Here is a 15520-nt window from a genome sequence, read left to right on the forward strand (position 1 = left end):
GCCCTAGATGATTCTGGCCGACTTAGGGTAGCCTGCCAGCTGGATAACCCAAGAGTAATGACTGCAACAGTGAAACACGATGAACATCTCTAAGCTGAGGTGAGGGCCAGAAGTAGTACGGATTTCCATGTGCAGAATTTGAGGATGGCAGAAGCTGGTGGCTTTTAAGGGGGCAAAGTAAATTTTTTCAACATAAAGTTAAAGTCCCATGGCACAGTTATGTGCTTCCTTGAAGGTTTAAGGTGCAAAACTCCACTCATGAAAAGTTTGACCTCTGCCCTGAGCATGAGTCAGGATTACAAGGCTAAGCATGCACTGATAACAGCTAAGTGGGCTTAACAGAAGAATAGGTTAATCCAGAGTGTAGTAGCTCACACAGAGTGCAGTATCATGGGAATGTCTGACAAGGGTTGCATTTTGTGTTGAAGGCACCAAGCAGACAATCTTTTCTACTGGCAGTGTATGATTTTCTGGTACTGGGTTTCCTGGTTTCTTGTAGAACCTAAACCACCTCTTCAGAGAAAGCATGTCTTTTAGGAATTGGAATCCATCATTGAGAGAGAGACAGACATGTCAGATCAGGATAAAGGAGCTGCACCTTTTGTTGACTGACAAGGTCGAGTTGTAGAGGCAGTCTCCACATATTTTCCTTTGACAGGTGAAACAGGAAGGGGAACCAATGTTGTCTTGGCCAGCAGCAGAAGTTTTGGAGACTCCTTCTGGACCTTGAGCAGGAGTCTTGGAAGCAGAGTAAGTAGAAGAGAGTATACATAGAAGAACTTCCATGCCCATTAGAAGGAGAAGGCATATGTCTTTCAGGCTACAAGCGATAAGGTCTAGCTGTGGTATTCCCCACCAAAAGGCAATGGCTTTGAAGACCTCCATTGTTCAAAGACCACTTGTGAGGGCGCTCTACATCCTTGTTCAGAGTTTGCCACCACTTTCTCCTGAGATGGAACAAACACTGTAGTGACAGATTCAGGTGGTAAACAAAATGCCAAGCGTCCAGTGCCAGCTTGCACAGAGGATAGGATCTTGTGTGTCTCTGCTTATGTATCACATCAGCATGGTATTGTCTGTGTACAGCAGCAGTGTATCTTGCTTCAGGACATGTTATGTTGTCTGCAGGTCCTGTAGAAGTGCCCTCATTTCTTTTAGTAGGTGGGAAGGTCATTCTTTCTGAAATTTGTGGGCTCCTGTCCAAATCCCCAATACCCTGTCCAAGGTATCTGTGAACAAGACTTGGCTGTGTGGGGCAGCAAAGAACTGAAAGTCTGGGTTGAGAGTAACCTGACTGCTCCACCAACAAAGTTCCTTCTTGATGCAGGGCAGAAGAGGGATGAGGGCATCAAGAAGGTGTGTGTGATGGGATCACACCAATTTCAGATACCACTAAATTTTTCTCATGTGTAGTCTGGCAAGGAAGAGCATGGCAATCATGGTAGCCATAAAACACAGAGCCCTGAGGATCTCTGCTGCCATGTAGCGAGTTTCAGTGGCGAGTGTTCCGAAGTAGTTGGTTACAGTGGTGACATTTTCTTGAGGGATAAAGACATGCATGGTAGAGATGTCTAGTTTGCAACCCAGAATGGTCAAGTCCTGGGCAGTACTGAGTAGAAAAAGTAGATTTTCTGAAACCGATGGTGATGGTGAATCCAAAAAGAGTCAGGAGACATACAGTGTAATGAAGATGCCTGAAGAGAATGCTTTTGGACACTGCTTAGACTAGAAGGTTGTTCAAGTAAGGAAAGATCTGTATGCCCTGAGTGAGGCAAAAGGCCATCATAGGACCTAAACACTTTGTGAAAACTCGTGGAGATGTACTGTGACCGAAGGGCAAAGCAGTAAACTGAAAATGTGATGAGCTGGTAAAGAACATGAGAAATTTACTGCAGGAAGTGAGAATGGAAATGAACAGATAGGCATCCTTTAGGTCAAGGGATAACAGGAAAGTCCAAAGAAGAAGAAAAGGCAGCACGTGTGCAAAACATTTTGAAGGTGGGCACTTTTATGGAGGTAATTAGTCGAGAGAGGTCCAGAATGGGTCTCTATTTGGCCCTACTTCCTTACAAGAAAAAAATGTTTTGAATAGAAACATTTTACTAAGAAGGTTAAGGGGACCTCCTTTATGGTTCCCTGTGCTAACAAATCTTGGAGATAGGGTCCAGGAGGTAAATCTAGTTGGTAGGAGGAAGAGGCATTGATGATGTTTGTGACTTATTTGTCAGAGGTCACCATTTCCCAGAATGGAGGAAAAAGAGATGTCTCCTCAAGAGAGGGTGGAGGGGCTGAGGATGGGGTGAGAGGGGGAGGAAAGACCGTCACAGCGGCCTGCTACTAAACTGAGACCTCCCTGAAGGCGTACCTCTCTGAGGTTTATCTAGGAATCTTTTTCTAGGTTTTGCCTTTGCTTATGAGAGGGCCTTGAGACTCTCCTAACAATGGAAGTTGATCTTGCTGGATAATTTCAATGGGATCTAGGAACTGTGGAAAGAAGAATCTGATGGCAAGCTTTCAATGTTTTGCCTTCTTCCTGTACTGCTTTGAAAAGACTGGTCGCTTGTGAAACAAATAGAAGATTATTAACCAGAGGACAGTCACAGTTTAGAATTGAAGACTTCAGGAACAGTCTAACCTCTCGTCTAGACATATTTCTGATGACTGAGCCAGTAGCATCTGCTCTAGAAGAAGCATTTACAGCATCATAGCTACATTTAATACTATGTCTTAATACTTGGAAAGTCTGGGCCACAGGAGTCTGCATATGCCGTTTACATTCTGGTGTCTGATGGCCTTACTCATGGATGGAAGCACAGAGAAGTCATTTGAGTTAGGTAGTTCATGGCTCTGAAAGCCAGAAGGGAGGATGTGAACACTTTTTTGTCCCACCTATCCACTGCTCGGCAGTCCTTATCAGTTGGAAGCAGCCTGGAAGGCTTGTCTGAGGCCAGGGAAACTGATCGGACATAGAGTATTTTTGTACAGGTACTTAAGTTCATCAGAAACTTTGTAGAAGCTACCTGGCCTTTTGGGTGCTGGAGACTGAGAATGAGGTGTGGAGGCATTAGCTTGAATTGCATCCAGGGAAGCCTCTAGCACAAGGGGGGATGGGAAGCAATGCAGAGGTGCCCATCTCCAAAAGGTTGTAACAGCTCTTTTGCACCTTTGACACCTGTTTACACTGCCAAAGTGTTTAATCATGCTTTGCAATGTTTCCCTAAAGTAAGCTTCTTCTAAGGGACCAAAAGAAGCCTCTTTTAAGGGTGAATCTGGAAGAAGGGAGTCACCCTCATCAGAGGATAGCTATTTTGGAGAACGCAGTCGAGAAAAATAGTCTGTCTGAATCTGCCTCTGGTTCCTCCTCAGAGAATAAGGAATCCGGTGCCCATTTCTGTTGAGTAGTCAGAGTACACTGGGTCACAAAAGATGGATGCTTCAGGGATGAAATGGCTGTAAATAGTCTCTGAGAACAATCCAGCCATTCTTTTTTCTAGAAGCTGAAGAGGACGTTATAAGCTTATTTTTTTCCTTTTTGGGGTGACATCCACCTGTACCAGCTTAGGAGGTTCAGAACCCTGGCGTATTTTGATAAGTGTTTCAAGAACCTCCCCCAGTACTAGGGATCTGAGGAACTCTACATGGGCCCCCTGAAATAACCCAGTTCTTCAGAGGATTCTGTCATCTACAAGACCTCAGGAGCCAAAATGACAGGATTGTGGTAGCGGACTTCTGAGATAAAGTCTGACATACCACCGGGTTCAATTATCTCAGCAGGTATGTCCGATTTGGAGATAAAGATGAATCCTCTCTGGCTCTTTTAATTTTTTTCTTGGGCAGAAGGCAGATGTCTGGGGATTCCCAGGTAGTAGAGTGGGGTAAGCATTTTAAATGCTGTGTCTCAAGGAAGATATTAAAAGTGGAGAGTCTAGACCTGAGAGGTTTTGGTGCAAATGACTGACAAACAGAACAAGATTTGTATTCATGTTCAGGGTCTAGAAAGAACAGGCACTTAGTTTGCCAGTCCTCGTATGGAATTTGTCTAATGCACTCGCACTTAAACATCCTAGCTGACATCTAACAGTTAATACAAAGACAAATGGTTAGAAAGGAAGAATCCCTAATGGAGCACTTATCTGAATCAGACAAGTGAAGCTACAGTACCCAAACAATAATAGTCTGTCGGGTGCAACGACCTGCGTTCAGGCTGCGGCAAGATACTCTGAGTATCTAGCGCTTCTGTCGATCTATATAGCCTTATGTCGATGAGCTAAGGGCATCATCTAGACATACACCCTCAGACGGTAAAGCTTTGGTTCTCTGTGCAGACATCAGTGACAGACAAAGTACAGTTGTGTACACTTACCATAAATGTAGATGTTGGAGTGCATTCACTGTTGCAGTCATTACATTTGGGTAATCTGCCTGCAGGTTGCCCTCAGTCTGCCTGATTAATAAAGTCTTGGGCCCTGCATCGGTTGCTGTCCCTTCTTCCATGACGTCAGGGGTATAAAACATGCAGCCGACGCCATTACATCAGTTTTTCTTGCCCCAGATGTCAGGTGCCTCCCTAATGGGGAGCAATTAAACATAAAAACACAAGGGTACACCTCCAACAAAAAAGCAAATACACCAAAAAGGCTTTAAAGCATAGTAAAGGAAAGTAGAGGTATAGCCAAAATAAGTTAGGGGGCAGAAGGGAGGGTAACCAGGACTGCAACAGTGAAAACACTCGAACATCTACATTTATGTTAAGTGCACACAACTGTACTATGTTCATGTTTCACTGCTGCACTCATTACATTTGGGTAGATTCAAAGCTATGGCTGGGAGGAGGAGTTTAGATAGCATTAGGGCCAGCTATAAGGCCCTGCAGGACTGCAGTGGAAAAGCCAGCTCTGGATTTAGAGAAAATTGGCAAATGATAATGCTTGGTGAAAGTATGTACAGAACTCCAGGGTAGCAGCTTCGAGGATGTCCCTGGTAGGAATGCCTTTGAGAAAGGCTGTAGAAGTAGATGCAGTCCTGGTGGAGTGAGGTCTGATCCCATTGGGGATAAGTTTTCCATGGTGCTTATAGCAGAAATGAATGCAATGGCTTATTCATTTAGAAATGGTTTTGAAATAGCCTTCCCCTCTGCTCCTGCAGCAAATGCTACCAACAGTTCAGATTTTCTTAGTCCTGTCCAAGTAGAATCTAAGTTGTCTGTGCACATCCAAGGAATGCAGAATCCGTTCCCCTTTGTTCTGTGGATTGGGAAAGAAGGTTGGCAAATGAATGGAGATTAAGAGCCACACTGGATACCACCTTGGGCATGAAGAATGGAGTGGTTCTGAGTGACACCCTGTCCGCATGAAAGATGAGGAAAGGCTCCACTGCCATAAGGGCCTGTAATTCAGATACCCTTCTAGCTGAAGTGATAGCTAAAAGGAAAGCGGTTTTCCAAGAAAGAAATTTTAAGTCTGCAGTAGCAGCTGGCTCGAAAGGATGTAGAGTGAGTTTCTCCAATACAAAGTTAAGGTCCCAGGCTGGGGTTGGAGCTCTAGTGGGTGGTCTCAAATATTTGGCCCCTCTAAAGTACTGCTTGAGCAGAGGATGAGAGAAGAGGGGAGGTTCTGTGTTATAATGAGCTCAAATGGCTGAGGGGTGGATTTTAATGGAGGAAAAAGATAGGCCCTTGTGAAGCATCTCAGTTAAGTATTGTAAAATCTGAGGTAAATTGGGCGCTACTGTACTCATCCTTTGAGATTCGTTCCAGGCACAGAATATTTTCCATTTTCTAGCATAAGATTTTCTAGTACTAGGCCTCCTTGCCTCTAAGATGACATCCATCACAGGTTTGCTGAGGGATGGTAAGGGAGAGTTTAAGTAATTAGCCAGGCTGCAAGGTTCAGTGTTGGAAGCTGAGGGTGCAGGATATGGTTCTCCTGCTGAGACAGCAGGGAAGGAGTCTGAGGCAGGTGGCATGGAGATAAACGTGACACTGTGCAGGACGGGGTACCAGTGTTGGCGCGGCCAGTCTGGAGCAATCAAAATCATCCTTGGTTTGTCCTGTGTGACTTTTAGTAGTACTTTGGAGAGCAGAGGCAGAGGGGGGGAAGGCATAGACTGACAGGTTTTTCCAGCTGAAGGACAGAGCATCCACTTTCCAGGCTTGTTTGTGGAGAGACCTTGTGCAAAATTTGTCCAATTGGTAGTTCTGGGGGGGGGGGGGGCAAACAGGTCTATATCTGGGCTCCCCCATTCGCTTATCAACATGTTGAAAATCCCTGGTTCCAATTTCCACTCGTGTGGGTCCATGAAGTTTCTGCTTAGTCCGTCTGCCAGTGGACTTAATTTTCCTGGCAGGAATTGAGCTTGTAGGTGCACTTGGTAGCTCAAGGCTGTGTTCCACAATGCCATGACTAGTCTTCAGAGGGGGTAAGTATGTGTACCCCCCCTGCTTTTTTATGTACCACATAACCGTGGTGCTGTCCGTTTTTACCATTAGTTGTCCTGGAAGAATGTAGTCCTTGAAGGCTGTCAGAGCATTCTGTACAGCTAACACTTTGATTGATATGCAGGTGCATTACACTTGGGGTCCATTTGCCCTGAATGCACTTCCCTGCCAGGTGAGCCCCCCATGCATAGTCTGATGCATCTGTTAGGGTTTGGGCGGCAGGGGGTGGTGTGAAAGGTAGTCCCTTGTTTTGGTGGCAGGCCTCTGTCCACCAAAGGAACTCTAGGCGTATGCAAGGTATGATAGGAATCATTGTTTCTAGGCTGTGAGAATGTTGACTCCATAGGCTTTTTAGCGTACACTGTAGTTTCCTCATATGCAGTCTTGCATATGGAATTAGAAGAGTGCAGGAGGCCATGAACCCCAAGGCTTGCAGTATTTGTCTTGCAGATAGCAGGGTTTTTGTGACCACTTGTTTGAAGTAGGTTGCCAAATGAATTTGCTTTTCTGGCATGAGGTAAGCCATCTGGGCAGTTGTATTCAAGTTTGCTCCCAGGAATGTAATTTGTTGACAGGGTACCAGTTGTGATTTCTTTTTGTTTATGGTGTACCCCAGACAAGTTGGAACCCTTTTTACAAATGCCAGATGATTCAAAAGTACGTCCTGGCTTTCTGCCTGAATTAGACAATCTCCAGGTATGGGTATATTTGAATACTTCTTTGCCTGCAAAATGCAATAACTGGAGCTAGGCACTTTGTGAATACCCTGGGCGCAGTAGATAAGCCAAAGGGCAGTGTAGAGAACTGATAGTGCGTGTAGCCTGCTTTGAAGCGTAGGTATCTTCTGCAAGATTCCCTGATTGGGATGTGCAGGTCTGCTTCTTTTAAGTCTAGTGTTGCCAGCCAGGCGTCTTTGCCTAGCACAGGAAGTAATTGATGAAGAGTCAGCATCTTGAATTTTGGAATCTCCAGAAAGGTGTTTAGTGTAGACAGGTCCAGGATTGGACGCCATGATTGGTCTTTTCTGGGTACCAGGAAAAGTCTGGAGTAGAAACCTTGTCCCTTTTTCCTCTTCTGGTACCATTTGAATAGCCCCCATGCTTAAGAGAGAAAGTACTTGTTTTTGAGCCTCTGCCCACTGATTTGGGGGTAGGTCCAGCCACCCACTTGGCGTTGGCAATGCGTGGAAGTGAAATCTGTATCCCTGGGACACTATATTTTAAACTCATTTGTCCTGGGTAATGAGTTCCCAGTTCTTTGCATGAAGAGCAATCTTTCCCCCCAAAGGAGCAATCAGAAGGTAACTGCTTGGAAATTTTAAAAGGAAGTCATTGAGACAGTTTACCGTAGGGGGGGGGGGGTCTTGTTATTCCCAGACTTGGAAGTAGAGCCCCCCCCCCACTGCTTAGTTCTGCGAGAACCCTAGGAGTGAAACCTGGGGTTTTTGCTGTGTCTGGGTTTGGCTTGAGAAGACCGGGAAGGGGCTGGAAAGGACCAATTCTTAGAAGGCCAGTGCCTACTAAATCTAGGAGGCTGAACTTGTAAAAAATCTTTAACAGTTTGCATAGATTTAGCTTTATCTTCCATCTTTTTAAGAACTTCTTCAGCTTTGTTGCCAAACAGGCGGTTCTGATTTAAAGGAGCATCCAACAATTTAGCTTTAACATGATCAGGCAAAGATTGCTCCTTAAGCCAAGCATGCCTTCTAAGCACAGACCCAGTAACAGCAGCCATGCAAGAGGCCTCTAAAGAATCAAAACCACATTGCAAAGTATGTTTTCCAACTTGTTCAGCAGAATGCATTAAATCCTGTAAGTCTATTTTCCACACAATCAGGAATCAACATCATTTTCTGTTTAAGCAGTCCCATAACATGCTGCTATTTTAACATATGAAATTGGCAGTTTAAAGCTCTAACTGCCAAGGTTGCTGAAGTATAAACCTTTTTACCCCATCTATCCTACGCCCTGGAATCGCTATCAGAAGGGGTAGGATTTTTAGCAGTAGAAGCCTTAATGCCCTTGTGCCCCTGTGAAATAGTCTCTGAATCTGCAATAAGATTTTTGAAAAGGAACTTGTGGGACTCAGGTACCCTGTAGTATCTATCAGGTTTACTGGGAGCAGGAGGCAGGGAATCAGGGGCCAAAGAGGATTCCGAGAAAGCTTAATCAACAATGTCTAGTACAGGAGGAATAGCCCAAAGGCCTATGTTGAGGTAGGAGAAGGAAATCCATAAGCCTCTTTTTCGAATCAGAAAATTCCTGGCTTTCCCAGTGAAAATGCTCCCTTAGAGTATTTAAAGTTTCCCCAAAAGAAAAATCCTCAGGAGGGGAAGCAGAGGGAATAGTCTCCTCTGCATCAGAATCCTCATAAGTAGGTAAGGACAAATCCAGGTTAACAGAAGTCAGAAAATACAGAATCCTGATCAGAAGATTCATAATCAAGCTCAGCCCTAGGCATCTTGGGGGGGGGGGGGGTGATTACCCCTGATTAGAGTTATTAGATCTTCAGCCATTTTTACCATTTGTTTTTTAGGCATAGAAGCCTAAGCATGTGGCCTGGTAGTCATTTTTTTTTTAGAAATGGATCGAGATTTAATCCTTAGTAATGAAGGAGGAGTTGACTTAATATGCAAGTCCGTAGCCAGAATACACCCTCAGAAGCCGGTGCCTGCACAGCGGCTCCGGACCCATCCAAGGTAGAGACATCTGAGGGTTCCACAGTTGAAGTATCTCGTGGCATACCGGACTCCGGATGGGTCTCAGTAGAGGCCTGCAAATCAGAAGTAACGGGTATAAGGGGCTGCGAAAGCGCCTCACTGAGTACCGACGAACTGGCGACTGGCTTAGGAGAAGAGTTGTCGGCAGTTCTGGACCTCGGCGGCCTGTCTTTGTCTATCTTTGCATTTTTTCAGAATACCGGTAGTCGGATGGCTAACAGACGACATTTCTGGATAATTAAACAGAGAACAGAAATATTTAGAGGCAAAAATATACCAATGACGGATAGTGCACTGATTAAAGCACAAAACTGACAGCAAGGTACATTGTAGTCAGGGCCTAGGCAAGGAATACAGTACAAATGAAAATTTTTATGAGGTACTTGCTTTCCACAAGTAATGCAATTATTAACTTTTACTGACATCGGAAAGGAGCAAGAAAAAATTTCCCCAATGGGGTAGTTAGCTTTTAGTTGAAGACTTTGGTTCTGAAACTCGTACTTTGGTTCTGAAACTCGAAAATGAAAATTTCAGGAGTCGGCTGACCGGCTCTTGCAAACTGCTTCTGCTTCAGGCACAGCACAGCAAGAAAGACTGATGTAATGGTGTCGGCTGCATGTTTTATACCCATGACGACCTGACAACATGGAAGGGACAGCAACCGACGCAGGACCCAAAACTTTGTTAATCAGGCCAACTGAGGGCAACCTGCAGGTAGATTACCCAAATGTAATGACTGCAACCGTGAAACATGAAGAACATCCCCTCTGCTATGAATACGGCAACAACATTTTCAGTCAGATCATCACATTTTCTGAAAACCCATTTCTTTATAAAAGAACATCCACAGTGGGAAGATTACAGATAATGAATGTTTTTAGACATGTACTTAAACAATTTGCATTGCTAAAAAATATCAGATTCATGAATTTATAGTACTAAACTGTGAAAACTCACTAAAACGTTAACACTACCCCAAGGAGTTCTGCTTTTGTAAATTAAAAAATAAAAAAAAGACATGCAATACAATTTTCTCCAACAAATAAAACTGTCAAAAAAGTCCATATTTTAGAGCCTACCTGGTGCCATGGAGGTGTAGTTTGGAATCCCACTCATTTGAAATGAGTTCATAGGTGGTGAAGGAAAACTAAAGGGACAATAAATATTAGGAGATGGAGGAGGTGGCCCACTGCTGTCCCTTTTCTTTCTTGATGACTTTGGCTGTGGCTGCTGTTGCTGGTGAAGAACATCATTCAACATATGTTTCAACCTTTCCAAACAATAAATAAAATAATTTAAAATGTGACCATATCATTTACATAAATCACAATATTTAGTATTACATTTTTCAAGATAACTCACAGATGAAACATCACCTAGATAGTCCAACAGCGCTCCAGCAGCACTGTTCTACATTTACTAGAACGTACATACATAAAAAAGCACTACACAAAATCTCCAGTGTGGAAGAAAGCACTGGTGTTAGCATTACTCAAAGATGGTAAAGACTCTCTAGACTCAGCTTCATATGGATCTAATTCAATTTCAAGCCATGATTATAACCTTATCTCTACACTAGCTAAATTAATGGCAAAGGTATTACAAAAAGTGACAGATATGGATCAATATGGCTTTGTGGAGACGATGCAAACATTTGGCAACATTAATCTTACAATGATGATCCATATGGAAGCAGAATAGAAGAAAATATGACTTCTGTCAGTTGGTCTTGATGCAGAGAAAGCAATCAACAGAGTCAAATGGATTTCATGAACAAAGCAATAAGTTAACATGGGAATGGAAAACATGAATGGTACCAAGAAGAATGACTGCAAGTACATGTGCAGAAAATGGGCAAAAGAAGGCTGACACTTGCTGAAAAAAAAATTAGCTAAGTAACCAATGTATTGGGACCAAATAACTAGAGATGGAAAGGCAACACTGTGGGATAAGGGCAAGCAGATTTTCAGATTGTGGTTACTACCTTCCCTACCAGGGATTGCTACAGCACACGCAAAGTGAAAGGGAGAGCGGAAGTACCAAGTGAAAGACCAGCTCTGGTAAGGTTTTTAGGTGACTACAACAGGAGCCGGTCAAATATCACATAAGAATCATTTAGAGGAAGTTAGAAAAGACTGGAGAAAAACAGACTAGAAAGGCAATTCACAAAGGAAAAATGGGAGGACATATGTAGGGCTCCCTAATATGCAAACAAGCCATGAAGGTTTAGGACTTTTGCTTGGAAGCTTTTGCAAAAGTACTTTTATACCACAAGCAGACTTCACTGAATTTCCTCAGCTAGACAACAAATGCTGGAAGTGTGATGGAATAGAGAGATCTAACTGGGATCATGCTTTTTGGGAATGAAATGGGTTGGCAGATTTTTAAGATCCCTTTTGAGTACTTTGCCAGAAAGGCTTTGTGGAGCAAGTCCTTCTAACTAAATAAATTATTCTTTTGAACTGGAACAAAAGCTGAACTGCCTAGACATAGTACAGCCTTACTAAGTTTAATGCTGTTAGCTGCCAAAACAGCAACTACTAGAAAATGGAAATCAAACTATGAACCAACTGTATTTCAAGTACTGAACACTGCAAATGACAAAATAACTGGAAGAGGGGGTCTTAGAAAAATGGAAAGAGCAAATTACATAGCAATAAATGGAACTTCTAGAACAATACATGCTGAATAATGTTCAGGAGTAAGAGTGAGGTTTAAGAGAAGGCAGGAACTGAGAAATTTATGTAATGTTGGAGTGAATTATAATTGATGTATACTGCATGAAAATTACTCTGAAAAATGTTACTGTTTCTTTTCTATTAATGTGTGCACCCATCTCATTGTTTAAAATAGGATTTAATAAAGTTGTTTAAAACAAAATCTCCAGTGGGATTCATTGACATAATTTACCCAGCTTCAAGATAGTGAGCTGTCTGCACATCCACAATATCATCTTGGGAGATGCAAATATGATGGATAAAATATAGCAACTCAAAACCTATTTTGCAAATATAATGTTTAAACAATGGACACCAACAGACACATTCTAAGTATACACAAACGGTCAGAATGACGAACAATAAACGATCCAAAAAATTAAACACTTGATAGCGACAGAAAAAATATTATTTTTTTCTTCCCATAAATGAATAAGACTAACAGCTCCAGCTGAAGGTTACACTCCACTGCCTCGTTAAACATAGGTACACAGATAGGGTTGCCACCTATTTAAATGCCCAAAGTGGGACATTTTTGGTACAAACATCAGATTTTGCAGGCCAAAACATACCCATGGCCAGTACGAAGGACAGAACTTCCCATTTTTGCCTAAATAAAAGGTTATTCTTGTAGCATTTTAGTTGCTTATTCTGTTTCTTATAACATTTAGGTGTTTCAGATACAGAATAACTGTTTTATGCAACTATTGCATAAAATACAGGAAATAATTTTGTCCTTAAATCTCAGGACAATTCCCATTTTTACACTTTTTTAGCAGGACACAACTGCCCAAAGAGGGACGGTCCCTCGCAAAGTGGGACAGGTGGTAATCCCTAGGTACACATCCTGGGGCCAGTACTGATTATCAACAGAAAGATCATCATAATTCAGATAACCAGAAAGGTGCTCTTAGGGCCAATGTCATGAATGCTCAAATATTGACAACATACCACACTACCAATTGACTTCATAAACGATGTGGAAGGATGACAATGAACTTCTGACAAACAAAATCCATCTGTATGACAGAGTTATACCCAATAAAAGGCAAGTAAATATTTACTCAAGGGAGGATATATTCATCAGCCAAATGAAGGCTCATCAAGGTGTAAAGCAGTAGCTTCTCAAGGCCTGCAATGCCTGTATGAAAAATGAATAAATCTGCTCTTCTGGCCATACACAATAAATGAGGGAAATGTGAGTTGAAAGGAAACTATGAACCAGTGCCCCACCCCTCAGGTCTTCAAGTGAAGAGCAAGAGGAAAAACAAACAAAACTTCCATGTAAGAAGACAGCTACACTGTAACTGATTGGCATACTACAGTTAAATCTAGGATTCCTACTTTACAAGAACAGACAAAAGCAAAATGGTGAGAGACTTCCAAATCAAACTGGCATTAAAATCACAGAAACTGTGCAGTTTAGCCTGGCTTGACACAAAGGGATGGAGCCCTGATTGAGACATAACTGATGGGGAATTGATTAACAACCCTGGCACTGGAACAGCCAGGCAGGGAAGGGTAGTAGTAAAGGGGTATTGCCCAGCTACCTCAACTGGAAATACGATAGGGTGGAGAGGGATACACACACTTGAGGGCACATATCATGGTGCAACTTCCTTGGTGAAAACTGAGGAAAACCACTGCAAATGCTCAGATGCTTGAAGAAACATTCTTTGTACAATAATGTTCAAAATTCAGTCTTATGCAAAATACCAAGACACAGCTAATTTACAACTAAGCATCTACAGCTATTCAAAAAATAAGAATGCCATGAAAGACCTTTAATGATATTTATATACGGATAAAAACATGCGTTTCCCAATGTTTACAAATCATGGCATAGAAATTAAAGTTATGTACTCACCATAGCTATGCATCTGTTGCCCATTTTCATTCTTCCTCTACTGATGGGTATCTGATCTGACTCAGCCACATATGCTACACTTTGGATCCAACTCCTGACCTCCTCCCTCTACCCACAATGTCCCAATCAACTAGCAATACCTCAGACTGAGTTTGCTGCCTTACAGATCTTACGATAGTGCAAGAAAACAACAGGAGAATTGTGGCTCAAACTTAACCACAAGGTCACTCCAAAAGATGAAAGGAAGGGGAAAAGACTATAGGGAGTTGAGTAAGAATAAAAATGGACAACACAGATGCATAGTTAAGGTGAGTACATAACTAATATCGGTGTTTTCATTTGTTCCTCAACTGCTGGAAAAGAGTTCGCAGCTATATGAATTTTGGGTGACCCTCATGGTAAGATATTCCAGAGAACAGCGGTTTGTAATAAGAAGTTATGTACCTACCATAACGTTCCATGTTAGTTGTCTTCTTCTCGCCTTCTTTCTTGCTGGATGGGTTCGGAGCCGATCCTCTGCTCCGACTCGGCCAATACTAAAGCTCGAGAGCTAATTCCACCGGCTCGAGGCTCCCCTATATCCCACAATGCTAGGCGGTAACTACTCAGATCTCGTTTGATAGCTAGACCAAGCAATTCTAGTCTCCATATTATGGAGAAGGGTAACTCACCTCTATATAAACCAGAGTTGTAAAGTATCCCAGACCTAACAAAAGGGGAAATAGAGGTGGTAGAATGTGTGGGAATGAAACTCTTCCAGAGGAAGATCACAAAATGAATTCCTATCGGTCTGTCCAGGCTTGGGGGAAGGAGGGTGGTAACATGGAACGTTATGGTAGGTACACAACTTCTTAATGTTAAGTTGTCTACTTCGCCTTCATTCTTGCTGGATGGGACCGCATCCCTAGCACCTTATCCTGGGTGGCCTATCGGAACAGACTCTTGAGAACAGTGGAACCAAAGTTGGCACGGTTTCTGGAGACCATGTCCAATTTGTAATGTGAAATGAAGGTATGAGGAGAAGCCCAAGTGGCTGTTGCACAAATGGAATCTATTGGCAGCCTGTCCTGAAAAGCTACGGATGTAGCTAATGCCCTAGATGAATGAGCTCTAGGTCTTGAAGGTAGTTTTTGATGTCTGATCTCATAGATGAAGGTAACTGTAGAGGTGAGCCATCTAGAAAGGGAAACTTTAGTAACTGGAAGGCCCGATTTCCCTTCTGCATATGATAGAAAAAGCTGATCAGATTTCCTGAATTGTTTATTCCTGTCTAAATAATATCTAAGTTGGTGGTGAACATCCAGAAAATGTAGCTTTTGTTCCGACCTGTTGGAATAGTTAGGGAAAAAGACAGGGAGATCAATAGTTTGGTTTAGGTTTGAGAGGAAACCTTAGGTAAAAAGGATGGATTAGTACGGAGGGATACCCTATCTTTGTGAAACACTAAGTAAGGAGGGCGACTGCACAGAGCATGGAGTTCAGATATCCTTCTCGCTGAAGTTATGGCTACTAGAAAAAGTGTCTTCCATGAAAGCAACTTCAGGGAACATGAAGCCGCTGGTTCGAAAGGGGGAAGGATTAAGGATGCCAGAACCAAGTTCAAGTCCCATTGAGGCGGGGGATCTTTGATTGGAGGTTTGAGAAGAAAACGCCTTAAAAAGGCTTTGCAGAGCTTGTGAGCCATGATACTAGACTCCGAGACACCTACATGATAATTAGATATAGCAGCCAACTGAACTCTAATGGTAGATGAAGAAGAGCCTAAATGAAAGGGTTCTAGA

The 15520-nt window shown here is 42.8% G+C and overlaps 1 protein-coding gene across 1 annotated transcript in view; it reads right to left on the reverse strand.

Moving 5' to 3' along the window:
* PCM1 (pericentriolar material 1) overlaps positions 1–15520 on the reverse strand; it is a gene marked incomplete at its 5' end in the record, with an annotated part of 3258627 nt that overhangs the window by 1895081 nt on the left and 1348026 nt on the right. The window contains one exon of the mRNA XM_044063494.1: positions 10235–10425. Coding sequence (XP_043919429.1) covers positions 10235–10425 — 191 coding nt within the window. The remainder of the gene's footprint in view (positions 1–10234; positions 10426–15520) is intronic.

Source organism: Protopterus annectens, chromosome 2.part1 (assembly GCF_019279795.1).
Source record: "Protopterus annectens isolate FY-2018-M chromosome 2.part1, PAN1.0, whole genome shotgun sequence".
In the NCBI taxonomy this organism is placed as follows: domain Eukaryota; kingdom Metazoa; phylum Chordata; order Ceratodontiformes; family Protopteridae; genus Protopterus; species Protopterus annectens.